Source organism: Rhineura floridana, chromosome 15 (genome assembly GCF_030035675.1).
Source record: "Rhineura floridana isolate rRhiFlo1 chromosome 15, rRhiFlo1.hap2, whole genome shotgun sequence".
In the NCBI taxonomy this organism is placed as follows: Eukaryota; Metazoa; Chordata; class Lepidosauria; order Squamata; family Rhineuridae; genus Rhineura; species Rhineura floridana.
The window spans coordinates 12,280,950-12,308,848 of NC_084494.1; the positions used below are offsets into that span (position 1 = coordinate 12,280,950).

General features: G+C 44.9%; 1 protein-coding gene across 2 annotated transcripts in view; it reads right to left on the minus strand.

Moving 5' to 3' along the window:
• The window catches only part of TFAP2E (transcription factor AP-2 epsilon), a 112,394-nt gene extending 84,788 nt beyond the window's left edge, over positions 1-27,606 (minus strand). Inside the window, exons 1-3 of one of the 2 annotated variants that reach the window (XM_061596876.1) lie at positions 27,209-27,606; positions 25,697-26,149; positions 22,532-22,583 (exon numbers count right to left, since the gene is read on the minus strand). In XM_061596876.1, coding sequence (XP_061452860.1) covers positions 22,532-22,583; positions 25,697-26,149; positions 27,209-27,235 — 532 coding nt within the window. In that variant the 5' untranslated portion in view covers positions 27,236-27,606. Of the gene's footprint in view, positions 1-22,531; positions 22,584-25,696; positions 26,150-26,250; positions 26,407-27,208 lie in introns of those variants that run through there. The other variant, XM_061596875.1, reaches the window with a different exon arrangement.
• Between the last annotated feature and the right edge of the window lie 293 nt (positions 27,607-27,899).

Genomic DNA, 27,899 nt, shown 5'->3' on the forward strand with positions numbered 1-27,899 from the left:
GAGCCTAGCCATCTTGTAAATTTCTTCTTTTCCTTTTGGAATGTTATAATGTTCATGTTTTAACAATCTTATCTTATCCCATTTTATCCTGTTTTACTGCATTTTATTCTCCTGTATATTTGGATTACTGTCTCTTTTGAGAGTTTTATGCCTTTGTTTTATGCTGGTCATTGACTGTGTCCAGTTCTGTGATAAGTACAGTTTTGTTTTGCTTTAAGACTTTAATGCCTCTGTTAAGTTAGTCACTTTCATAAATATACGGTTACAGTGATTGACTGTATCCTTCTGGGATCCACCACAAATTTGTCTTAAGTGCAGTTTGATGCTTTAAAAAGTTGGAGTGATTGCATTAATATCCCACCTTTTCTCCAAGGAGCTCAAGGTGGCAGACATAGTTCTCCCTCTCCCCATTTTATCTTCACAACCACCCTGTGAGGTAGGTTGGGCTAAGAATAGGGATGAGGGAGAAATTTGCTTCAGTTCACATTTAAAGGCAAATTTATATTATTCACACTTTCTGAAACAATCTGAAACACAGCCATCCTTTGGAAGTCATACATCCCCTTATTTTGCACTGCAGTTCTCCAGCGGTCATGTGTACAAAGGTGCATATGCTGGGGTTAGCGTGCATAAAATGCATATATTAGTGAAAATAACACACAAAAATGCATTATACTCTGAGAAATCGTTTTGCAAAAATGTGGATATTAGGCAAAATTGTATATGTGTATATTATGAGAAATTTGCAATAAAATACTGATACATTTTGATGAGGACTTGGACAACAACAACAAAAGCAAACTGACGTGGGGATGTATAGAACTGAATGAAAGATTGGAAACCTGAAAATCTGGGAGAAACCAAAATGGACAGATTTGCCCATCCCTAACTGACAGCGACTAGCCCAAGGCCACCCAGCAGTAGTGTGGTGGCAAATTCAGAAGTGTGGGATCCCTTCATGTCAGTCACAGGCATGCCCCTCCCCCTTTTTGCTACTGGATTGAGAATAAGATCCTTGTTAACGCCTTCTCCCACAACAACAGAAGTCCCTAAGAGCTAATAAGCAAGAAAGGGGAGAGTGTTAGCTGCTGAGAAGAGTCTTCTCAGTGGCTGACTTACCTCCTTTCACTCTGACTGGCTCCAATCAGCAGGAAAGGGCAAGGAAGAATGTTCTCGGTGGTAACACTCTACCCTTTCTTGCTTATTGGCTGAAGGATGCTGGACAACAGGGACCCTGCTAGGACCCTTCTCCCGAAAAGGTAGGGGGTCTAAGACCCCTTGAGACCCTGGATGACTACACCCCTACTGCCCAGTGAGCTTCATTGCCTTCTCTCCCAGGTCCTAGTTCAGTATCCTAACCACTAACCGCTATCCTAACCACACTGGCTCATTATGGATAGGTGTCTGTGTGCATTTGCTATCTTCAAAGCTGCAGCTCAGGGAGACCCTAGACAGGACTTGAATATTTCATGCCTGCTATTATCCTCACACAGCAGCATAAACCAATCATCTGCCTTAACTCCCTCCCAATGATCCGCGAATAAACATTTTTTATTGGGAAGATATTTTACATGGAGCCGAGCTGTTCCAACAAGAGGTCTTGGCACAGCTTTAAGCAGATGGCCTCATAACAGGCAGGGAGCAGTGTAGAGGGTAAATCGGGGCACGCAGTGATGCCCCAGATGCTCATCCTGCTTTCTTTCCCTGTGCTGCATGTTGTCCCTTGGAATTCTTGCACGACAGCAAATGTTTATGACTTGCTGGCAGTGGCAATCGAGGTCTGTTTTCCGAAGCATCTCAGAAAGCAAATGAGCTAATGGGGGTGTGTGTGTTGCACTTTAGATGGTAAGCCTGACAACTACTGCTGCATCTAACCATTCCCGGTTTTCATTTTACAGGATGAAGCTAGCAGAGTTTTTTTCTAAAACCCAAACCAGATTGTGTGAAAATATTCCGCTTCTCCCACTCCTGTTTGGTACTGTTGTTTCCCTGGCTGCTGTTGTGGTGTTGATGTCATTTTATTCCATTTGCTGCTCCTTTATTATTATTATTATTATTATTATTATTATTATTATTAACTGCCCTTCACCAAACAATCCCGGGGCAGGTTACAACCATTTTAAAATACAGCCTTCAGAACATTTTAGGTGACATACACCCCATTGAAATCGCATCTCCTCTCCTCCAAAGAACCCTGGAAACCTTAGTTTACCCTTCACAAAGCTACAGTTCCCAGCACCTTTAACAAACTACAGCCAGGAGACAATTCCTACATTAATTCATGGAGAAACTACCTGGAGGACAAGGCTATTTTGGCTATTACAAAATTCCTCCTTGGAAAGCATAGACATGTAAAACTGTAAAATGAAATCCACATGCAGACCACCCTGCCTTACATTCTTGCTCATAGGATTGTAATGTGTAAAGTGGCACGGGCCATGGGGAATGGCTCTTGCACACATTGCACTGACGTGGCTGGAAACTGCATGAGAGTGTGGATATGCAGGTGCCACTCGTGTTAGTGGGGTGTGTGCAGGAAACACTGGGCTGGGTCCAGACTGTTCCCCCCCAAAATCCCACTCATTTCAGTGGGACTAAGTTGTCCCATTGATTTCCATAGCACCTAAGTTCAACTAACTCACTTGGGGGAATCCACTAAAATCTTGGGCGCAGTGTCCAAAGGAGCCCTGCATTCAAATTCTACTTTCAACCTCTTGTAGTAAATTATCAGGTCAAAGGCTGGCCTGGCCTGAGACATTTTGCTGCCTGAGGCAAAGCACGATAAGCTTCCCCATACAGAAGGCAACTGACCTGGCATTTGATTTAGAATGCAACACAGGTGATGGGAGAGCGGCGTCCTCCACCTAGGGATGGGCGAGAAATTCTACTCCGTTTGCACTTCAAGCCAAATCTATCCAATCCACACTTTCTAAAACAGTTTGAAAACTGAAATGAAGCCATCCCTTGACATCCACGTTGTTGAATTTTGCAACGCAGTTCACCAACCAAAGTTTACAAAAATGCTTATGTTAGGGGGAAATGTGGATCTATGAGTGAAAACAACATACAAATATGTCTTCCATGAGGAGAAGTTGCTTTCCAAAATGTCTGTCTTAGTCAAAACTGCCTACAACACGTGCATCATAGGAAACATTTGCACTACGTTGCTAGAGAAATTTCATGACGATTTTTTCCAAGAAAAAGTTGCAAATTGCTGCAGAAATCTGGAGAGCTGAATTTACAATTGGAAAAATGGTAAGCTGAGTGACAGAACTCTCCATTTCTACCTCCACCACACCTGTGGCAGCAGGCGCAGGGTGGGGGGGGGGAGGACGTGCCATATTGCAAACAGAGCTCTGTCCTCCAGCAGAGGGGAATAGCAGGGGTGGGTAGGGGGGCTTAGCTAAGAGGAGGAACAGCAAGGGAGCTACTGCTGCCACCCCCCAGCATCTCACACCTGCAGTGGTCACCGCCCTTTGCCTAATAGTAGGACTGGCCCTGATAAAATATTACAATATTTGGAAACAGATTTCCCACCAGAAACTCATGGACTCGTTTGTGGGGGAGTTGTATATTCCTCCCCATACACACGTGCCCCAAACAATTGTCCTGAAACTCCAAAAGCATTAGTGTGCATACTCAGTCAAGCCATTAGCATCTCAAGTAGCATCTAGTGGGGTTGGGCAAAATCATTTATTCATCCGTTCACTGAAGATATTTATATCCTGTTCCTTTTGCAACCAGGGTGTTTTCCTACATACATAAAACATCAAGCTCATATTAAGCATAATTAGAAATCAACAATCTATGACTTGCAGAGGGTGCAACAGAGAACAGGATTAAACGGCAGCAGAGACATGAGGATTTGGGTAGATGATGTGCAATTTAGTTTCGCCAGACCAGCGGTAGGGCAACAAGCTGTGTTTGCCATTGTAGTGCAGTGGTTACAGTGCCAGTTTAGGACTGGAGAAAAAATGAAACGGACTGCCTTCAAGTCTATTTTGACTTATGGCGACCCTATGAATACGGCTTTCATGGTAAGCGGTGGTTTTACCATTGCCTTCCTCTCAGGCTGAGAGGCAGTGACTGGCTCAAGATCACTCAGTGAGCTTCATGGCTGTGTGGGGATTTGAACCCTGGTCTCCCAGGTCACAGTCCAACACCTTAACCACTACACCACACTGGAGAAAGCCAGGCTCAAATCCCCAATCAGCTAGTCACCCTCTCTTGTCCTAACCTGCCTCACAGGGTTGTTGTAAGGAAGAAATTGGGAAATAACTATGTGTCCCACTCTCAGTCTAACCTCCTTGGAGTGTAGGCAGGATTATGTAATCATAATTAAATAAATATGTGGAAAGCCTCTCCTCTACACAACTTTTAATGGCATGGAGACCTGTCTACTCTTGCATCTAGAATTCTAGATAAAAAACCAGGGGTGTAGTCATCCAGGGTCTCAGGGGGTCTTAGACCCCTTACTTTTTTCAGAACTGGGTCCCTATGTCTCCAGCATCTTGTGAGACAATCAGCACGAAAGGGGAGTGTGTTAGTGACTGAGAAGAGTCTTCTAACATAATTCCTTGTCCTTTCCTGCTGGTTGGAGCCAATCAGAGTGAAAGGAGGTGAGTCAGCCACTGAGAAGACTCTTCTCAGCAGCTAACACTCTCCCCTTTGGGGCTTATTGGCTGCTAGGGATATCTGTCGTTGTGGGCAAAGGTTTAAAAGAGATCTCATTCTTAACCCAACAGCAAAAAAAGAGGGGTGGTGGTGGCTGTGGCTAACCTGAAGGGACCCTGAACTTCTGAACTTGCCACTACACTACTGTACAAAACAGTTGGCAGATTAGCCAATATGGCCAGTGGAATCCATTGAAAATACTTTTTTCTTGGACTGTACCACTTCAAGATAGAGGTGGGTGCTCCCCTACAGATAAAATGCTTTGCACATGTAAAACTAATGGGTCAGATCAGACAAGAATTCACCTTCCTGCAGGGAGGACTTTTCTCCCCATGGGAGGTGGAGTATTCAAACGTGTGGCTATGTCCCCCCATTCACCCACCCCCCTGAACCTGAAGTGGTACGGTACTCATAAAACCTCACCACTTGTTTCTGCTGGTTGTATAAAACAGCACTCTTGGAGGTGCAGTGGTCAATTCAGCTGTATTCTATATTAGCACCTAGCACACAACTGACTTGTAACAGCTAAATAATAGTCTCTTCTCTGCCTGGAAAGATGAGAGAATCCTGATGATAGCATCCCATCCACATCATCAAGCAGTTTGGTAACAGCAGGAGATAAACATGTAGATGCTGAATCAAGTGATTCAAGCAGTATCTCTTAACAGTGAGAAAGGGCAGTCAAATGGTAACCATGAGTGACAAAGAAGCAGAAAGCAGTGTTCAAGACTGGCCAGATTTTTCTATCGTTTCAGAAGGTTGTATAATCTTAGAAGGGGGAGTGGCTGTGACTATTATGAAGCGACCCTTCACTTCTGAATTTGCCACTACACTACTGCATTTAAGTGGCACTGTCACCCTGTTAGAGACTCTCTTTCTATTTTGATGCTGCTTGGAAATCTACCTCCATTAGACCCTCAAGCACTGCACCTTCCATCTAGGTTCCCCATACTGTGAGCAGAATCCAGCATTGTCTCAGCGGACTGTCAGTTGTGCAACAGGACTTCACTTTGCTCTCCGCTCAAATGCATTTTCCCATCTGAAAAATCTGCTGTGGAGGGTCTTCCCCAACTCCCCAGAGCAGATTTGGAAGGCACTCAGGGGAGCACAGGAGAGAAAGGAAGGCGAAATCTTGTTGCACAAGCAGAAATCCGTTCTGCTTGTGCACAGATAGCACTGGAAACACCCCTGTATGTGTGATGCTATATATGTCTGTGCATACAATCGTTTAACACATGCATTTGATGTATGCACCTGTATGGGAGTTGTGTCCTATTCTAAAGATCCTCCCATACCTTGTGTGTGTGTGCATGCGCTGGGATGACTGTGGGAATCTGCTGCGCAAACACCCAACATGCAAATTACATTGCATGTGCAATAGAAGCCATATTGATTACATGGTGCTTTGACATTTTTGCAACTTTGTGATGTGAACCGGCCTTTGCCTAATCCGCCCGAAGTAAGTTATTCAAGTTTTACACAAGCGATTGCAGCCAGTGTGACGATGACCAAAGCCTATCAACTGCAAGCACACCTGGATGAAAGGGATTCTGTAGTCTAGTTTAATCCAGCTTCAGGCCTGGATATGGCACTGAAACACCCTTAGTCGTCCTCATTGATGGTTGGGAGTGAGACAGGGGGAGTGCTGCCCTGTTGATTCTGGTCAACCTAATACCATCAATCTGGGATATCTCCAATGTGTTGGAGAGGCTGTTATCCACACTTATCCACCTTTGGTGGTCACGTAATCATATAAAAGATTTCTGGGATACGTTTTTTTCAGATCTACCAGTCAAATTGTGCAACAGTCCCAACATTAGCTATCCTATCTATAACCAGGGGAGAAAATAATGCCACCATTACGAACAAGGATTTGGTTCAGCCATTGGTCATAGCAACCAGACATGCAATATTTGCTCACTGGAACGATCTCGTCGCACTGTCAGTTAATACCTGAAAGCAAAAATATGGCAGCTGGCACTCCACGAAAAATTGACTCAGGAATGTAGGAAAGCCAGGAGTGAAATCTCAGAAGCCAAGTTCTCAGCTGTTTGGTTTCACTTTGTTACATATGTAAACTCTTTGGATAAGACAATCTGCCCACCAATAACCCACTTTTCCTTCTGGTGTGACTCCATAAACACTGAATAACTAACATGTTATGTGGGGGTGCAATATGTACTGATGTTTTATTTGTAATCTGCGCATTGATGCTAATCTACGTGACACTGTAATAAGGTGTGTTCTAATGTTAATGTTATTGAAAAATCAATATAATTTTTTTTTAAAATATACCATTGACCATTCTTCTACAGTAGCTCTGCAGGAAGGAACGTGAAGAGATTACATTTTGGATTTGGAACATGGTCTCTTCAATATGCAGATGACTCATATCTCCCTCTCCCTATTCTACTTGAATCAGGAGAGGCTATGGGCATGGCAGGGGAGAAATTGGAAACAGTTGGCATTTCAAGCCACACCTATCCAATTTGCCCTTTCTGAAATGATCCAAGAACTGAAACACAGCCATCCTTTGAAATTTGCACATATCCTAATTTTGCGATGCAGTTCTTTAACCAAACAATCTTTGCAAAAATGTGTATATCAGGGGGATGTGGGCATAAAAATGGGTATATTAGTAGTCACTACCCTAGCAGTGGACCAGCCATGTGCCAGAGAGACAGTCACAAGCAGGACCCATAATGACTGTGTCAGTCTCAGGATGGATTCCCAGTATTTGGTAGTCTGAGAGAGATGCTCTTTCATATGTTAGCTTTGATTCCCGCAAAGGCAATTAAATCTGGGTTATACATATGACCTGGAAATAAGTAGCTGAATATTCAGGAAGGAGGCTTGGGATATTCGAAAGGAGGGCCAGGGTCCCAAAACACACTCACAAAGGAGTAAGGATGGACAAATCTTTCAGTTTTGGTTCCTCTCCATTTCTCATTTTTCCAATCTCAAGTTCAGTTCTCCAGATCAGTTGACGAATTCTTTTTTTAAAAAGTCCTCATACAAATTCATCAGCATTTCAATGCGAATTGTTCCTATTGTTTTGCTATTTACCCTAATAACATACATTTTTGTATCTCATTATCATGAACATGCATTTTCATGCACATTTACCTAGTATATGCATTTTTGCATACATGACATGGCTGGAGAAGTGTGTTGCAAAATTTGGAGATGTGCAAATTTCAGAAGATGGTTGTGTTTCAATTCACGTATTGTTTTGGAAAGTGTGAATTAGGCAGATTTGCCTTTAAATGCAAACTGAGGACAGGACAGAACTACATTTGTTGAACACAACAACACAATGAAAATCATTTCAAAGTCAGCTGTGGGAGATGGCAAGCGATACCCTACGCAGACAAACTGTAGCCTGGACACTGTGTGAGATCTTGAATTTTATGTAGAGAGATGTAGCATAATGGCTAAGAGGCTGAGCTATGAATTGGGAAGCCCAGGTTCAAATCTCATCTCTGCCATAACTCACTAGGTGGCCTTAGGAAAGTAATTCCATCTCTAATATGGAGGATAATAATGCCGGCTTACCTTACAAGGTTGTTGTAAGGATTACTGCCAGACCATGCACGTGAAGTATTTTGAACACTTGAAAGTACTATACACCTTTTAATAAGGATTAATCTTGGGTGGGTGGAGGTATTCAACCAGTGGATAACTACCTTGAAATGTTGGACAATCAAATCTGGCAACGGGGTGACTAATATGAATGTTGTCTTTTGGGGGGAATTTAACTACATAAGCAGAAATATTAACTTGAACATTGCTTCTTTTTTAATTGTGCCTTTAAAACAGAGTTATTGACAGAGGTAAAACGTTTGGGTCCTTTGCACGGAAACAAAGATGTATTACATGCGGATACATAGAGAGCCTGCTCATCTTTGGTAAACTGCTGTCAACAAAAAGCTAATCTACTTTCTCTCTCTAGTAGCCTCCAATCCTTTCAAAAGAGCAGTGTATGCAAGCAGCCACCCCAGATACCCTGTGGCAAGAAGTTCCAAAGATTAATTGCACAAATTGTTAATCTAGGCATTCTCTTTGTATTTGGCTTAAACCTGTTGCCTGTCCATACATTAAAAAGTGGAGGAGTATGCCTTCACCATGTCTTCACTCCATTCTTGAACTTGCAATCCTTTATCCTGTCTCTCCTGTAGTCTTTTAAGATTAGAGTCTGTATCTATATAAGCCTTTCTTTATAATGAAGATTATTTTGCACAGACACAGAAGCCTGCCACACCAGTTTTATTTATGTTTTCTCTCCACTTTCACTTGCTACTATTTCCAATTTTGTTTACCCAGGGTGGCTAAAATCCCTAGTTAAGTGTGCAGGTCCTGTTCAGATAGAGCATACCTAGGACTACAGTCCTGACCTGTACACAGTTACCTATAAAGCACATTCTCTCATAAGAAAAGAATAAAGCTAGGCTGCTTTGTATGATATATACAGTAGCACTGACTTTCTCTCCACCTCTTTTTTTGCAGTTTTCATAATCTGGCAATCCTACAACATAACTTATTTTTATTACCCACGTGCAAGCTATTTTTAAAACATGGGATAAATAGACAAATATTCCCTGTGTCCATTTTTTAAAAGTACCACTTAACACATGTCACATTTCAAATGCAGTCAACCGCCCCCTACAAATAAACCCTTGAGTTACTTCTTTCCAAGAATCAAGCAACCAACTGCTGTGCAAAAAGCTATTCAATATGAATCGCTTGTGGTTAACCACTCGCGGGTACATCCCTTTGAGTCCTCCAGAACATTTTCAATTAATTTTTCTCCATGATGAGTTTTTCAGTTATACAGTGAAAGGCTGCTTCAATCAAGCTAAGAAGACCAATTTACACACATACACACAAACCTAAAAAAAAGTATTTTATCTTTCAAAAATTATATTCCATCTCTCAGCCAAAATTTCTGAGGCAACGCACACAATGAATTTTTTTTATTAAAAAAACCACCAATATCAGCTACCATGACGGAAGCCTTGTCTTCCTATCCCCCTACTCCCTGTAGGAAGGGGAAAACAGATATTTTATGCTGCACCCAATCTGGACAGGGATGGTTTTGGGTGCTTAGCGGGAGGGGGTGTCTTTAAAATGCAAGGAAGTAGATCCATTTGAAATATGATTTGAGACTGGGGAGGAACCATGCACCCCTGTATAACAGAGACAAGGATAAAGGGATGACGAAAGAAAGATTGCAACAGTCTCAATATATTCAGTGATTACTTCTGCAAAATAATGTTTATTCAAGGGGCTTGGCTTTGACTGGGCGGTAGGGTAGACCGGGCTGACTAAGACTGAGGTCCCAATCCAGGAACTGCCCAAATCAAAGCAGGTTTGCTCAGAAGCAAGCCACATTTACTTCAATGGAGTTTACCCCCAAGCAAAGGTACATGGGGCTGGTGCCTGATTTTAGCCACAGTTGACAATGCAGTCCTATGCACTAGAGTCAGGCATGTGGGTACTGGATTCTAAACGTACTTGCCCCGTCGGTATGGCTAGACTTGTAGGCAATTATAGAATGGGAGTTGTCCCTCACTGAAGTCAGTGGGACAACTTACCCTGGAGTAAACAAGCCTACAATCTCTGGATCCTGGTCTCCATTTAACAAATAGGATTGGTTCTAATGAGAGTTAATCATAAGCCCCCTCCTAGACTGGGATCTCTGTGTTGATTGGAACGGAAGAGATCCTGAAAACATTTGTTGGAAAGAAAGAAAGAAAGAAAGAAAGAAAGAAAGAAAGAAAGAAAGAAAGAAAGAAAGAAAGAAAGAAAGAAAGAAAGAAAGAAACTGAAAATCTATAGGCACACTTACATGGAATTCTATATAACTCAATGAGACTTCTGAGTATGTGTGTATACGGTAAAGGGTGTGTCCAGCTAAATTGCCCCATTAATGAACCTAAGTTAGTCCTATTCACTCCTTTCAATGGGTCTACTCTGGATATGACCAGAGTTGCAGTGTAATTCCAATAATGCCTACTCAGAAGTAAGTCTAATGGCTGCCTATTAGCTACCTGGCTAAGTTCAAGGTTCTAGTTTTGGTGTACAAAGCCCTATACAGCTTGGGACCAGGATGCCTGAAATATCATCTTACCCCAGGCAATCGCTGCGCTCTGCAGGTGAGGGCCTCCTGCAGATATCATCTCATCAGAAGGTCTGTTCTGCTCAACACAGGAAGTGGACCTTTAGTGCAGTGGCACCTACCCTTTGGAATTCCCTCCCCTTAAATATTAGACAGCCACCATCCCTGTTATCTTTTGGGTGCCTACTGAAGCCTTTTAGAGACAGTCTGCGTCTGAGTTGGAATTGCTTTTTCATATGTTTTTAAAACTTTTTTTAAAAAGGTGTTTTTAAAGTTGTTTTGTTTTAATATATGTTAATGTCTGTTTTTATGTTTTATAGTGTTTTTAGTGTTTTTGTTTGCCGCCCTGGGCTCCTACTGGGAGGAAGGATGGGCTATAAATTTACTACTAATACTAATGCTAATACTCATGGACTTAGGACTCCCATATAAGTGGGGTTAGGCTTGCAGCCTTCCTTGGGAGAAAGCCCCGTTGAACGTAAATGGCGCCTCCCTCTGGAGCGGCAGCCAATTTAGGGCGTCCCCTCCCTCCGTGCATTCCGATCAGACTTTCTGCTGCTGCTTCGAGAAGCAGAAGGCCGACAAGCGACCTCCTACCGCGCTCTACGGAGCCAGAGCATAACTGCGCTCGGGTTGCGCTTGCAAGGAGGAACCGAGCGTGCAGTCTTCGCTCGCCTCGCCGCCGCAATCGTCAACACCGTTCGTCAATTTCACCCTATGTTTAAATCCGTTCCACTGCTACCATGTTGTCTGGTTTTGTTTGATTCCCTTTTAACAGATCCATCAACCCGCAGCAGAAAGAGAGAAATTCCAAGGCTGTCTCACACACACTCACACACCAGGCATCCTTCCTTGCGAGAAAGCCCCGTGGAAACCAGAGATTTCGAGAGATTTAATGGTTTTCTCGGAACTTTGAACGGGAATTTTCTTGTTGGCAGTCAGATTTTCGGATTTCTTCTTTTTTTCTCTCTCCTTATCTATTAGGTGTCATACTCAGAGTAACCCCAATGAAATCAATGGGCTTAAATTAAGGCTGCAATGCGATACACACTTACCTGGGAGTAAGTCCCATTGAACCCAATGGAGCTTACTTCTGAGTAGGCATGTATTGGATTGCAACCTAATTCACGTCCACCGATTTCACTTCGTCTATTCCTAGTCTTTACTTATTTTCTTGCCGGGACTCTGAATGTAGATTCTCCTGCGAATTTTGAACTAAACTTTCATTCTTTGTTCAGAACTGTCTTCTTTTCAACCATTTCCAACCATATCTATCCTGTGCTTTTAGAAAGAAACACGCGCGCGCACACGAAACATTCCGAAGGTTTTGGACGTCTCAAAGACAGTCCTGAGAAATCGTTTAGACTTCCCGAAGATGCCTCTTTCTCAGTTAAACAAGCAAAAATAAAATAAAATTTTGGATATTTCTTTATTTTTGCTTCAGATACGTGCGACTCCTGAGTGCCCTGAGACGGATGTCTCTAGACGAATACGATCGCACCCTCGCCGCGCAATTCCAAGACATGCATACTCTAAAGTAAGTCCTATCAAGGGCAATAGGCCTTGCTCCCAGGTAAGCGTGCATAGGACTGAAGCCTTCTAACATTCACCCATTTCCAAAGAATGACTACGATCCTGTGCACACTTACTCGGGAGTAAGGTTGGACAGAGCGGAAGAAAACACGGACAGTTTTGGAACTTCACGGCCAGACTCGAAGAGGCTAAGTTTTATTTATAAAAGCAGTGGGGTGGTATTCTTTGCTTCCCGGCATGGTGAAGCCGTTTAAAGGCGCTGTCATCTTCGATTTTCCTTTTCAAAACCATGTCCCCTTCGGCTACAAATTGCTTAGCGAACACCTGGACGCGCCAAGAAAATTGTTTCTCTGATGGGGGGGCGGCAGGTACTTTTTTTTTCTGGGGCATTGTTGGACTTTGGAAAGGAGGTGAGCCATAGGAAAAATCTGGGCTGGGGGGGGGGGTCCTATTTCACCCTAAGAGGCTATGGCTTGCAATCTAGTGATGGCACGCTTAACACAACCTTGGTGTCCTGCAGATGTTTTGGACCACAACTCCCATCAAGGCCAGGTGTGTAGGGGCACCTTACTTAGACCCCTTACTTTTTTGGGAGCAGGGTCCCAATGTCTGCAGCGTCCTATGAGCCAATCAGCATGAAAGGGGAGTGTGTTAGCCACTGAGAATCACCTTCTAACATGCTTCCTTGTGGTTTCCTGCTGATTGGAGCCAGTCAGAGTGAAAGGAGGTGAGTCAGCCACTGAGAAGACTCTTCTCAGTAGCTAACACTTCCCTTTCTTGCTTATTGGCTCCTAGGGACATCTCTTGTTATGGGAGAAGGCATTAACAAGGATCTCATTCTCAACCCAGCAGCAAAAAAAGAGGGAGGGGCATGGCTGTGACTATCATGAAGGGAGCCTGCACTTCTGAATTTGCCACTGTGCTACTGATCAGGTCTGATGGGAGTTGAGGCCCAGCACCTCTGGAGGGCACCAGGTTGGCAAATGCTGTGTTAACATGATGAGCTGCAACACATTTACTAGGAAACCAGAGGCAGCATTTCTGTTGCAATTAAACAATCTGTCCAAATTTACACTGCAATCCTATACAGGTCTATTCAGATTGCAACTCTAGCCCCCACGTACCTGGGAATAAGCCCCATTGAACGGAGTGGGGCTGACTTCTCTCAAGTAAGATGTGGCTGGGATTGCACAGTCAAGTCTAGTTGGTGTCAGTAGAGCTTGCTCTCAGGTTGAGTGTGTGCAGGATTGCAGCCTCAGCCACTTAGGAGGCTCATTCATGTCAATGGGGCAATCAGTGTGCTTTCAAAAGCGCTTAATTGTGGCTGGATCCTGCCTTATTCTTCTAAGGGCCTTCCATTAAGGGTACTCTGTAGTCTGACTATTTGGAAAAGTGTTGTCCATTGATTGATGCTGCAACGGAAGGGGGCAGGGGGACCCTTTGAGCTGGATCCAGGCTGTGCTTCTTAAATTTAGTTCTCACTGAAATAAATGGGACTGAAGCCAATACTAAGTCACCCCATTGCTTTCCATAGGCCCAAACTCACTGGAGCCTCGATCCAACCAGCTTATTTCCTCTTCACCCCAAGTGTGTTTATGTTGGAAGTGGGGCAAGAGCAACTCCTGTTTTGTTCTTTTGTTTATGTTCCAGAAGGGAGGTAGAACGAGGGTCCTCCAGATGGATAGGCTTGATTACCTTTACCTGTGATGCTCTGACTGACTTCCTTCCATTGTTAGACTGATAAGTCTTAAGGAAGCTTATCTGCCCCTCCTCCTTGTGCCCTTTCCTCCTCTTCTCTTCTCCGACTGGACTGTCCCAGAGAGAGGAGACGCCTTTGTCTCTGCTCTCTCTCTCTCCTAGCCATGAGGGCAATTTCCAAGCCTGGGTGTTGCGCCTCCAACTTAGTTAGAACTAGGTATGCCTTTCTATCTACTATGTATTTCTATAAATAAAGTAGCTCTTCTTATTTTACTAAGTCTGAAGTCTTAGTGATCTCAATGTAGGGTAAAAGCCTGCTTTCTTAGGTAAACACACACACACTGGCACCCACCCACCCACCCACGGGTTTAATCAGAAGAGGAGAGAGCTATGGCCCTCCAGATGTTGCTGGACCCTCTCATCTCTGACCATGGGCCACCGTAGCTGGGGCAGATGGGAGTTGTAGCCCAACAACTTCAGGAAGCTGCCTTATACAGACTCAGACTATGGGTCCCACCAGCTCAGTAGCATCTCCACCGACTGGCAGAAACTCTCCACATTTCCAGCCCTACCCGAAAAAGGCAGGGATTTAACTTGGGACCTGGCACATGCAAAGCAGAGCATCTACCACTGAGCCACAGGGTCCCCACCCATAACTTTGTGTTGCTGTTTTTTTTTAAAAAATCCCTTATATTTATATCCCTCCTTTCTGCTGTCATGGAACCCCAAATCAGCATACAGGTGGCTCCTCTAGTGATCCCCCATCCAGACACGGAGCAGGCACAGGCCTGCTTAGCTTCAGCCAGGTGGTGGCCCCATGTGCCTTCAGACCATAAGAAATACTATGCTAAAAATGCACCCATTTTGCTCCTGCTCCAGTTCTGCTACTGCCATGCTACTGGGAGTAAAGCCATGATTTGGCTCACTACTTCATGCTCATTGTTTGCCTCATTCCAAACAAACCATGAGCTGTCACCAAGGGTTGTTCTTGGCTTACTACTGTTGGTTTGTTTGTGGGAAACAAAAACACAAGCCTGGATTCAGACATAATACCAAGCCAGACCATGGCTTAGTTCCTAGCTGTGGGGAAAGAGTGGAGTGGACACCATTTTTACCCTATGCACCAGCACACTTGCTTGTTATTTAACTTTTGGAAATTGTATTTTGTAAATTGTATTGTTTTATTGAAGTATTTTATATTGTATTTTTATATTTGTGTTTTTTGTAAGCCACCTTGAGGGCCTTTGGCCGAAAGGCGGGGTATGCATGTATGCATGTATGCATGTATTATTATTATTATTATTATTAATACTAATACTAATACTAATACTAATAATAATAAATGCAGAGATGTAGTGGTCCAGGGTCTCAGGGGATCTTAGATCCCTTCCTTTTTTGGGGAGCAGGTTCCCAGCAGGGTCCCTATGTCTCCAGCATCCTATGAGACCTTCAGCCTGAAAAGGGAGTGTGTTAGCCTCTGAGAAGAGTCTCCTAACACACTTCCTTGTCCTTTCCTGCTGATTGGAGGCAATCAGAGTGAAATGAGGCAAGTTAGCCACTAAGAAGATCTTCTCAGTAGGTAACCCTTTAATGCTTATTGACTCCTAGGGATGTCTGTTGTTGTGGGTGAAGGCATCAACAGGGATTTCATTCTCAACCCAGCACCAAAAAGAAGGGGAGGGCTTGGCTGTGACTGTCATGAAAGGACCCTGGGCTTCTCAATCTGCCACTAAATGGTACTTATTTGTGGGCTGGGAGGAGACAAGTTGTACACACCATCATCACAAACATCTTCCAGGAGATACTGCTTAGACCAGGGGTTCCCAACTTTTTCCCTCATGGACCACTTGAAAACCGATGAGGGTCTTGGTGGACAGCTTCATGAGGGTTTTTTCTGCCCTAGAAGCTTGCTGACCACAGTTTGGGAGCTCCTGGTTTACACCACATTGATCCACGGAGGAGTGACGGTGAAATTCTTTGTGTTTTGTAACTATACAGAGGGTGCGAGGGTTGCACTGCCAATTCTGATGTTGGAGTGTGGCAAAGTCCATTTTCATGGGAAGCAGGAGATGGGGCTTTAATCCTGCCTAAAAGCATTTTGAATATACTCTGTTTTCGATGGCAAATTCTTTGGGACAAAGACCCAAGGCCAGTAGGCTTATGCTGTAAAGCTTAATCTTATGCTGTAAAGCACATCTTACACAGCTGGCCACCAGAATAATCTCATCTGCACCCATAGAAGCCTGATAGCACAGATGACTAATCATTCTCATTTTATAGACAGGGAACTTGACCGATGCCTACCAGTGAAGCAGTAGCATGAGCAAGGAATTTGAACTCAGACATCCCAGCCCCAAGCCACTAGGCAGAGTTTTTAAAGTGGAGCCAGGTAGCCCCAGAAATGTGTAGGCATCAGGCAACTGCCTTAAGTGATGTCATGATAGCAACATAGTTAGCACATGCCAGCTGTCCCCCAACCTGATACTGTCCAGATATTTTGGGCCACAGCCGTGCTGACTAGAGCTGATAGGAGCTGTAGTCCATACCATCTGGAGGGCAGCAGGTTGGGGAAAGTTGGCATGTGCAAAGTGTTTTTGTCTCTCACCGCTGCAACCAGGTCACAGGAGCCAACAAAGGGAAAGAGCTCCTAGATCAGAATAGTAGGGCCCAGGAGACCGGGGTTCAAATCACCACTTGGTCATGAAGCTCACTGGGTGGCCTCAGGCCATGCACTGTCTCTCAGCCTAACCTACCTCACAGGGTTGTTGTGATAAAATGGGGAGGGGGAGAACCATGTCTGTACACCACCTTGAGCTCCTTGGGAGGAAAGGTGGGATATAAACGTAATATATAAACATGTAAGGATTTGAGTGGACTGCACCCCTGTGTGCACCCAGGAAGGATTCTAAGTGTTCCTGAGGTAAGGAACACTCCCTCCTGGGAGGAAGGGTAGGATATCAGTCAATCAATCAAATAAATAAGGGATTAAGCACACCACTCAGGCCAAGGCTTATTTCAGTTACAAACTTCTTTGCCTTTGCTTGCTCCAGGACCTACCTGTAGCTCGAGGACCTACCTGGCTTACGACAGTCCACAGTCCACAGTCCACAGTCCACAGTCCACACGGGGATGGGGAACCTTTTTGCTACCCAAGGACCACATTCCCTTCTGGGCAACCTTCCAGGGGCCACATGCCAGTGGTGGGCAGGGCCAGAAGCAAAAGTGGGCAGTGGGCAGAGCAACACATGGGAAGTTTGCCTTTGTACAGTCTGCTAATTTCTGGACACCCCTCCCTGCGTCCACCCAGGAAACAAAAGGCATGAACAGAATTCAAGGACACTTTTGCACCCTCCTGAAGTGTTTTTGCCTGCCTGGAAGCAGGGATGGCGAGGGTGGTGGCTCCGAAGGGTGTACAGCCTGGGGAGAGACCTGGGGTCCAGATGGGGCTACATTTGGCCCCTGTGGCTGAGGCTCCCCATCTCTGCCATACATTCTCCTTATCCAGGCTTGAAATAAATTGCATCTCCAAGAAAAATAAATAAACGCTTTCTGTCAGGGTGGAGAAAAGTGCATTGGCTTGGATCCTGGCTGCCAAAAGCCAAGCTAAATGGAGTTTGCCCAGAGAACCATTTTCAAGCCAAGCTCATTCCACAGCTTAGACTGCAGCTCTCTGGCGGGCAATACAGAGAGAACACTCTCTCCGGCTTCCTCCCCCCCTTCCGCCAAATGTAATCTACTTCTTGACAACGGATTGCATTTTCCTTCATTTGGAATGGACTCTTATCTATCATTCCTGCTTTTGAATAGGCAGATTTCATGCCACAGTGTTTTTAGGAAGAGGCCTCGCTTTTACTCTTGAGTAGCAGCAATTGGGGAGGAAATAGGTTTCAGTTTGGGCTGCACCATTTAATCACTTAGAAGCCTTAGATGGATGGATGGGGAGGTAGGAAAACACTTCTGATTCACTAAAAAGGTGCTCAGATGAACTGAGCAGCAATTGATTATTACATTTCAATACAACTACTGCTAAAAGCTGCAGATGGCAATCACAAACTTCACTCTCCCACAACCGGTAAATGGCTTGTGCATGATCTGAAACAAAGGAAGCATGCTTTTTCTCTGCTTCAGAGCTCTTATTGTCTTTACAAGCATGCAAATTTAATAAATTGATTAATCAATCAACAAAGATTGGTGTAGTCAGGCAACAGCCCTCGTTCTGCTACAGTGGACTATTTAATTGTGGGGCAGGGGGCATGTCTGTATTTTGCCATCTCTCCAGCTTAGATTAAAAGTTCAGAACAGGAGTTTAAAGCCAGGAAGAGAAATACTTGTACATTCTTTTTAATATAGAACTAGTTCTTTGCATGGCTTGTACATACACTTTTCTTCTGCCCCAATAATATCTCCTGGGGTTGGGATTTTTTTTGGGGGGGGGGACATTCTAGCAATTATATAATTTTTAATTGATTAGTTACCTGCCTTTTAACCAACTGATTAAATGTAAACAAATTTCCTTATAGCTAGATCCTAACCATAAATGAGAGATATTTTGCAAGTTAACAAAAATTGCCACACATTCCTAGACAGAAAGTTGGTTTCTTGTTTTTCTTTTCCTCATTCCCTTTGACAATACAGTAGAAACAAAGGTCCTCAAAAGGCACCTCTCAGCCCCACCTATTCAAAGGGGTTCTGACCAATCAGTCAGCTATAACTTTACCACTTGATTAACGTACCAATGGAAATGATTAAAGCTTTATTAAAACTGGTGGTTTGCTGTTGCTGCTTCCTACCAGCTGCAATTAAAATGCAATCCCATCATCAGCTAAAGTGGAAATTCAGGTTTGAAAAAGGTCTCCCATCGGCTTTCTGTACAACATCCACAAGTGCACAACAAAAAGCACAAGAGGCTCATGTGATGCTTCATTTCTGGGGACAAGAATACACTTGTGTAGCATGAAACAACATTATGAAGGTCACACCTTTCCCCTTTAAAAGACACAGGCCTGGTTTGCAGAGAAAACAATTAAACAATGGTTTATTAAGCCATAGCCTAGCATGTTGTGTGACCCCAGTGCTCTTCCCTCACCATGGCTTTTTTGACAACCCCACCCAAGATACTCAAAAAGCCGCAAAGGCACAAGGCAACTGGAAAACAAACAGGAACCGGTGGGTCGGTTTGCCTGTGGGGCAACTCTTGACAAACTCATGGTTTTTCAACAAACCATGACTTAAACAAACCATGGCTTGGTGTTATGTGTGAACCAAACCCATATAGAATGGGAAAGGATTAGCCTGCTTCTTCCATGGACTTTAAAAGAGAAATCTGCCCTAGAAACACAACTCTTCCCTCCCTAATTTATGCTGTGTAAACATGAGTCTTCCTATCCAAAGACAGTCATATCTTGTGATAATAACTCCACAGATTTACAGTGTTCTCCCCACCCCAAGAGCTCAATGTGCATTGAGCAATCCATCTCATTTTTGTCCTTCTGCCAAGGCGTTCAAGGCAGCATCTGTTGACTGATCCTCATGTGGTCCTCACAACAACCCTGTGAGGTATATTAGGCTGAGACAAAAGAATGACCAAATCGGCAGTCAAAGAGCTTCATGGCATGACAGAGATTTCCAGAGCCAGTCCTCTATGCATTACACATGTCAAGTCTGCTCATAGTATTATCATAATCCCAGTATTACTGATCTTTGTGGCAGACGTAAGATAAGAATGCAGGACTTTCCAGCTTGCTCACTTAGCCACTATACTACACCATCAACTGGGCCATCATAAAAACATTTTCCCCAACCTGCTACCCTCCTGATGTTTTCGTTTACAACTCCCAACGGGCTGGGGCTGTTGGGAGTTGTAGTCCAAAACTAAACTTGGAGGGCACCAGCTTAGCAAAACCTGTTCTAAGAGTTTAGAGTGACGTCTGCCGGAAGCAGGACTTTTTGGGGGGCTGCACCCTTCCTGACAGACTTGATCCTTTCCAGAATCTGGCAACTGCACTTTGGATAGCTGTCAAGTTGATTTTACCACAGAGCCTCCATTTGCGGTTAGCAACAATGCTGAATGTTTTTTTTGTTTTAAGAATAAAATGTGGCAGTTGTTTCAATCTACTGGTTGAATTTTACACTATTTTATTGCAAAGCTGTGTGTTGGTGGCCACACCAACATTCAGTAGGCCATTGAATGGTGGGACAGATAAATAAACAAGCAAGCAAGCAAGCTATAGATCAGTATTATTAAAAGGGGAGGTAATCACACACACGTGCAAAGGTTGGAAGACTTTGTAAAATAACACCGCAACCATTCAGTAATAATGACAAAAGAGGAGGGTGGGTTGGTGTTAACAATAACACAACTCTTATTTCACCTTCTGCAGATTCTGATCTGCTTTCGTAAGTGATCTGTGTGTGTGTTACAGAAGAACTGGGCAGAGATTTTTATCTACTCACTTCATGTCTGCTTTGATGAGACTTTGATTGGAATATTAACTAATTTTCTCTCTCTCATTCCCCCCCCCCCGGGTCTTGCCTCCCTCCCAGCAAACCACACCATCCCAGGAGGTTGAGTACCTTAGAAGCAACTTATATCACCATGCAGTTATGGCTTCCTAATAGCATTTTCCTAGAACATCAAACATTCCAGCCTGTATAGCACATGGAGGATGCCATATCCTGCCCCTGCTATGTGCTAGAAATGAATAGGTGGAGAACAACAGATATTTATCTTGGGCCTTTTGAGAAACACCAAGCAAATACAATGATCACTCAATTTCATCATCAGCTTTCTAGTCAAGAGTAGCAAGCATTCTGACTCTCCTCATCACCCGGGGGGGGGGGGAACAGCAGCACTCATACTCAGTGACAAAAATGTTCAACCCCTCACTCTCCCCTGCTTTTCAGTTTACCTTTTCTGCAGCCTGACTTTAGGCATGGTTGCTCAAAAGCTCCCACTATTGACAAGTGGGGTTCTAGGTATCACTACATTCCAAACAAACATATAAGATTCCATCTCAGTCTCATTAAGTCACCAAAGTTGATCCATTAGAATGGTCATTGGTTTTCGCTAGTACATCAGGGACCCACTACCAAGTCTAAAGCGGGCCACAACAGCAGCACCCAAATGTACGGTTAAAAATCTAGTAAGTAGTGGGTCCCCCAATGCATCTTTGGACTAAAGGGGAGTCCCATGATCTGCAAAGGGGGTTATTTATTTATTGGTTTTATATCCTGTCCCCCCTCCCAATGGAGCCCAGGGTGGCAAACAAGAAGCAATAAAACAACAACAAAAAATATTAAAAACAATTCCAGTACAGATGTAGGCTGGAGCTGGAGACTATTTCACAAGGCTATTGCAAGATACAGGTCAGATGTCATTGCACCAGTTGGAGACTATTGCACTAGATACTGAGTGGCATCTACTTGGACAATTATTTTGACAGGTTGTGCTGGGCGCTATACAATTGCAATATTTTTACACAAATGCGTATGTACATGCAATCCCACTGACTTTAAACATCATCTCTGCTGCAAACTCAAGACAGGTCTACAGCTTGTTTTACAATTTGGAGAGGAACAAACCTTTGCATAAGCAAAATGAGCAAACTGTTTGGGGAATAAGCTCTGCAATATATCTGAGATGAGCATTCAGGAAGAGCCTGGGAAATGTGCACAGACCAGCTGGGAAGACCAGAGAGATTAGCTTGCTTGTTCCCTACCCCTAAACTGTTTTGACTCTGTGACTGTGACACATTTAGATCTTCTGGTGGAGGGAGCATTAAAGGGGGAAAAACCAAACAGAGGCAAGGCAAAAAAAACCTTGAGGAGAAAAAACAGAGACCAAACCTTAAAACCACCACCTTCGCCATAGAGCCCTTATCTCCCACATAGCCACAGAGATAGGGGTAAATCAATACCGCTCAAGTTCTGATCTCTTCTGGAGCTCCCCCAAATCTGAAAACTGGCATCCCCATTATAAGTGCATAAGCTGGCCTCTGTGTGGAAATATGGGTAAAAGGAAAAGTGTGGCGAGATTCTATACACACTCACACCCCTGTATTTCTGTCACCCTCCACAACCCCATCATAAGTTCACACATTTTTTAAAAAAAGAAATCTAGAAGCATGTAAGAGTGTATTTGATTGCAGGTCAAGGCTCCCCTAAGTGATTGCTTTTGTTAAGGAGAAAAGGTGGAGGTCCCCCAGTATGCTCCGGGAAATCAGAGTTTCAATCATATCTAAATCTGCATAAAGTGATAGGCAAATGGGCTTATGCCTAAGAGCAGAGATGGAGCGGATATCAGGCCAGAGGCTTAGGGGATGGGCTCAATTGCCTGGATTCTTTCACATTCAAAAACAAGCACTCACTGGCTATGCCAAAGCACCCCATTCTGTTTGAATGCCGATTCCCATGTTCAAGCTTCTCGTGTTAACCCACCTCATCAAAATAATAATAATAATAACAATAATAACCCACAAATCCAGCACCCAATGAGATGAAATCCCTTACCTTTCTTGATCACAGACTGGTCCAAGAGATTCATGCCAGTTTCATCCACAGCCTGAAAGAACAAAGGGGAAAGACAATTAATTTGGCCTACCATACAGAGTTGTTGTGTATGAATTACTGAGGTGCTTTTAACCTTCAAAGCACTAAATCGTAATATAAATAAATAATCAAAATGAAAGAAAGGTGGGGCTTGGCAAGGGAGTGGAGAGAGAAGATGACGTGCATGTTAATAAAGTATGGGACTTTCATAGAGAAATTTAAAAGATCTGTAGGAGGAAAGAAAATCCTCTCCTTACAATGTCCCATTCCTGAATCAGGAGGTTTAAACAGGAGTTAAATCATTAAAGAACTTTATTCCATACTTTGCAGAGAGAGAGAGAAAAAAAAAACCTAGCATGGCCCTTTTCACTTACTACTCACAAGCAAGCAAGTAACCAACCAAGCTAAGAAGGTGTTTATTTCTGGAGGGGAAAAAACCTCAACAGAATCCAGGGCAGCATTTTAAAGATATATGGTATAATTCAGAGGAAGACAAGCACTTTTAAGCCTCATCGAGCCCGCATTGGGAAAGAGTTATGCATCTGTTTTAACTCTTCTGGAAACCTCTGGGACCCAAGGCTGCAATTCATACTTGGGAGTGAGCCCTATTGAATAAACTGGAACTTACTTCAATAAGAACATTTGGAATGTTTATTTTTGCTGGATCAGGACCCAAGTTATTGCTATATTTGGGAGAGGAACAAAAATTCAAGAATCCCCTGCTCCCATTCCTAGGGTTGTTGGGTTTTTCCCCTTGCATTTTTTTCAGTATTTTCAAAACTCATAAAGTGACTGTTTATTAAAAACAAGCAATTATGGCTTTAGTTTGCTTGCTTGCTTGTTTTTTTAAAAAAAAAAAAACCAAAAGATTTTTAGTTTTAGTTCCCTAAAAAGCCCCACAACATCATTTTACTATTTTTGGTTCTGGACAAGTTGTTTCAAACTGGTTCCTAGCAGGAAAAGTTCAATCGCCTTGATGAAACCAGCTGCTCCATTTTGCAAGCTGTGATGATATGTACCAGAAATGGCTCAGGGGCTCTGAACCTTTACTGCCATCTTTCCTTGTAAACAGTTTTGAGAGGGCTTAATCAGTAGCCCAAAAGGATAACAAAAACAGACAGGGAGGACTATTGAAAATAATACTGTAATGGCAAATACAAATGATCAGGGAAAGTTCCAATTTTTAAGAGTATTTAAAGTCTATTTTCACCTACTTTTAAAAAAAAAATCAAGAAACAATAGATTGTATCTAACATTGTGATTAATTATTACTATTAATTTAATTTGTTACCTGCCCTTCACCCTGAGGTCCCAGGGTGGATTACAACAATTTAAAATAATCCTTAAACACAATTTTAAAAACATACAACCATAAATGAGTGGTTCTACTTAGAGCAGAGCCATTGAAATGAATGGACATGACTAACTTAGACCTATTAAATTCAACGGGGGGGGGGAGGGAGAGAGAGAAACCCCATTTTTCACTCAAGCCTCCCACTGAAATTCGTGGGTTTTAAAACAACTCTGGCTGGATCGTGCCCTTTGTTGGGCTTGAAGGTACACAAAGGCCCTGATTCTGCTTTCCTCCGACCATAATCCCCGTCTCCTGGATTCTCGGCCTCCTTTTGAGGAATGGGAACGAAACTGGGGGGAAGGTGGCAGGGCTGGGCAGGTAAAAAGTTAGCTCCCATTGAGAGAAAGGGAGGGATATAAATCTAATAAGTAAATAAATTAATTAAAATAATAAAAAGTTAGACGGCATGTTCAGGTTCGAGATCATGGGTGGGAAAGAAAGAAAGAAAGAAAGAAAGAAAAAAGAAAGAAAGAAAGAAAGAAAGAAAGAAAGAAAGAAAGAAAGAATTTGAACTAATCTCGATGACGCGAGCTGAAGATTCGTGGTGGCCCACTAGAGTCTTCTGGATTTGATTCAAGGAGAGCAAAACAAATTCATCTGAGAAGACAAAGAAAGAGGCTCGGAGGTTCTGAAAACTGGCCCATCCGTGCAAACACAGGGATCCTAACTATGACCTCCTCGAAAGTCAGCCCCACTGATTTCATTCGACTAGGGCTGCCATCCAATATGTGTCTACTCAGAGGTAAACTCCGCTGGGTTCAATAGGACTTACTCCCAGGTGAGTGTTCGTTGGATTGCAGCCTAGGACTGCAGCGTTAGAGAATGCAGTGTTTGCTCAGGGCATCCCCCCATCTTCTCCAACTTAAAAAAAAAAAAAGAACTGAAAAAGTTTTTAAAAGTTATGTCCTTTCGCCTTATTTTTTAAAAATAGAATTAAAATAAATCGCATCTAATCAGGAAAACTGACATAATGTGTTAGAATTGCCGTAGACACAGAGGAATGAAGTTTACTTCGTTTGTTTATTTATTGGGAGTTAGTAAAATCGGGCGTGTGGTTTTTAAAGAAAGGAATCGGCCGATTTGCCGCCGCTGCTGAAGCCGGCTGGGTTTTGGGAAGAAAGAAACCGAGCAATGCACTGCTACTACGGTGGGTTTTTTTCCCCTTCTCTTTTTTTTGGGGGGGGGGACTTTAAGGGGGGAAATTCCCCAAGAAGACGTTTAAGATCAAGACACGCTTCACATTTCTCCTTCGATTCTTCGCCGTTTGGAGCCGGCTCGGCGGCGGCCAGGCGTTTGATCGCTTTCACTCGAAAATATATTCCATCTAAACGCAAAGTAGCGCGTGCGTGGAGGATGGCGGCCCTCAACGCGGGGGGGGGTCAGTTTCTTTTCTCGGTCCGTTTACCCTGCCTTTATCTTTCCCCGGGGGAGCTTCCAAGGGGACTGACAACCCAACCACGGACACAGATCCACACACGGGAGGGAGGGGAATTGCCTTGAACTCAATGGGATTTCTTTTTGCACAAACGGACAGAACCTGGCTTGGGTTTAGAATAGCCCGCCATCTCTTCTAGAGAAAGGACTTGAAAACAGGTGGTCGCTGCTTTTCCGAGGACAGACGCCCTGAGGGCAGAACACCAGTGCCACCGGCCGCCCCTTGGAGACAAGGAACTCTTTCCCCAAAACCTCTTCCCTTTCCCAAAGCCGAGGGGCAGACGGGGAGAGAGGCCGCAAGAACGCATCCAAGAACGCCATTCCAAAAGCTCCCGTACCTGGATGTCCTCGATGCTGTGGTGGCCCAGGGCGTGGAGTCCCAGCGGCCCGTCGCTCAAGGCGTGCGCCCCGTCGGCCAAGCCGTGGAGCAAGCGCGGCACGCCCGGGTAGTCCCTGCGCGGATCCAGGCCAAGCGCGCGGTGCGTCTGCGAGAGGAGCCCGGCCGCTTCCTCCTGGCGCGCCCGCTGGGAGTGCCAGCCGCTCTGCTGGTGCTGGTGGATGGGGTTGATGGCGGTGTAGGGGTCGCCCAGGTGCGGGTAGCCGCCCTCCTGGCTCTGGGAGTAGGGTAGCGGCGGCTGCGGGTAAGGCGGAGGGAAGTAAGGCGGCTGGAAGTCCGAGGCCGGCGTGTGGCACAGAGGGGGAGCCGCGGAATACGCCGCCGCCTGGTTGAGGGAGGAGAGCTGAGAGAGGCGGCCTCCGGTGGAGCTCCCGTTCAGCCCATCGGAACGGTCCTAGAGAGGGGAGAGAGACGGAAAAAGGGGGTCACCGGAGAGAACGGTAAGGGGTGCCAGCCCTCCCTCCTAGCCTAGACCGCACGGCTCCTCACGAGGACCTGAGCGTCGCCGAACCTCCAAATTGCCGCCCCCCGAGCGGGAACACCTGAGCCTAAGGCCAGGCGCATGGCTCCGGCCAGCTGAGCCCGACTCCGCTTCTCTGCCCGGCAAGCCGAGGAGCGCCCCGCGCCAAAACGCACGTCCCCGCCTTCTCCCAAAAGCGCACCGCTTTGGGCCTGGGCTGGTCGTGGCGTCGAGGGCGCGGAGGGGGAGAGGAGCATCTGACAAACTCTTCAACCCCCCCCCCTTCTCTGACTGTTCCGCTTAGAGCCAAACGGAACTTTTTAAAGTCGTGCAGAGGGGAAAAAAGCCAGCCAAGAGAAAACAAAAACGCCGCGTTTGCAAAGGGAAAGGGACCGTCGGTCCTTCTGGCTGCTCGCTGGGGAGATCGACCTTGCTTTGTTTACTGTATTCTTCCCTCTCTTCCCCCCCCCCCGTACTGAACCTTTCCCTGCCTGGTTTGCTTTATGTGGGGAGACAAAACAGTAAAACCCAAACGGGGGGCGGTGGAATCCACCACCACCACCAAAAACGCAAACAAAATTCCAGACGCAACACTCGCGGCACTTGCAAAAACAAGCGTAATTTGTTTTAAAGCCTTTTCTGGTTTTTGTTTTTGCTAGTTGCAAACTACCAGAAGAACCACGTTTGCAACGTGTCCTTCGCTTCTTTCCTCTCTCTCTCTCTCTCTCTCACCCCCTTTTGTAATTGACTATACCTTCTCTACGCGCCCCCTCCTTCTCCTCCCCCTCCTCCCAATTCTCCATAGGAAAAAAATTAAAGCATCAACAAGGGACGCGAGGGAGCCCCTGACATCTGGGCGACATTAAAGGGTGAAATCTCTCTTAATTTGGAGGTATAGGGTTGCTTCAATTAACTTTCTCGTTGAGAAAGCGGAAGGCGTCTTCTCTCTCTCTCTCTTCCCCCCCCCAAATGCACACGCAAAGTCCAACTCACCATGGTGGAATACGTGTGCACCAACATTTGGACGGCAGCCAACCCCCCCAATCTCTTAGGAAAATGCCCCCAAACGCGGGGCGGGGGTAGATGGCTTTGATGAGAACAGCAGTCCCAGCCACAAAAGGAGCCCCCACCCCCGGCGACAGAATCCGTTAAAACCGAGCGACGAGCGGCTCTTCTATGGAGGGTCTCCCCGGTAAGCAGCCAAGCGCTCGACGGGGTGGGACGAGACAGGACGGTGTCGGCGGGTTCTTTAAAAGCGACTCTTTCCCTTTAAAAGCCTGCGCTTGGCTCCTTGGTCCTGTTCCCTCTGAGCCCAATGCAATTCCATGGGCGCCAGTTATAGAGGCGGGAGCGCGCGCCGGGCGCCGGGAGCGCGCGTTAAAGAGACAGAGCGCCCGGTCGCCGCCCGGGGTGTTTCGAGGACAGGCTGACCTTCTCCTTCGGGAGGGACTTCAGAGCGACGGCGGCTCCACGGGGGAGATGAAGAGAAATCCAGCGCTTTGCAGCCTAAAACTTGGCGACAGATGAGGCCAGGGCTGAGATCCAGGAGCCCCTTACCGCGGAACAAGACCCGCTGAACAGAGTGGAGATGGACTCCAGAGGAACCATCTCAGGATTGGGCTGCGATCCTATCCACACTTAGCTCCATATTGAAGATAGCGGGACTTAATTCTGAACTAAAGCG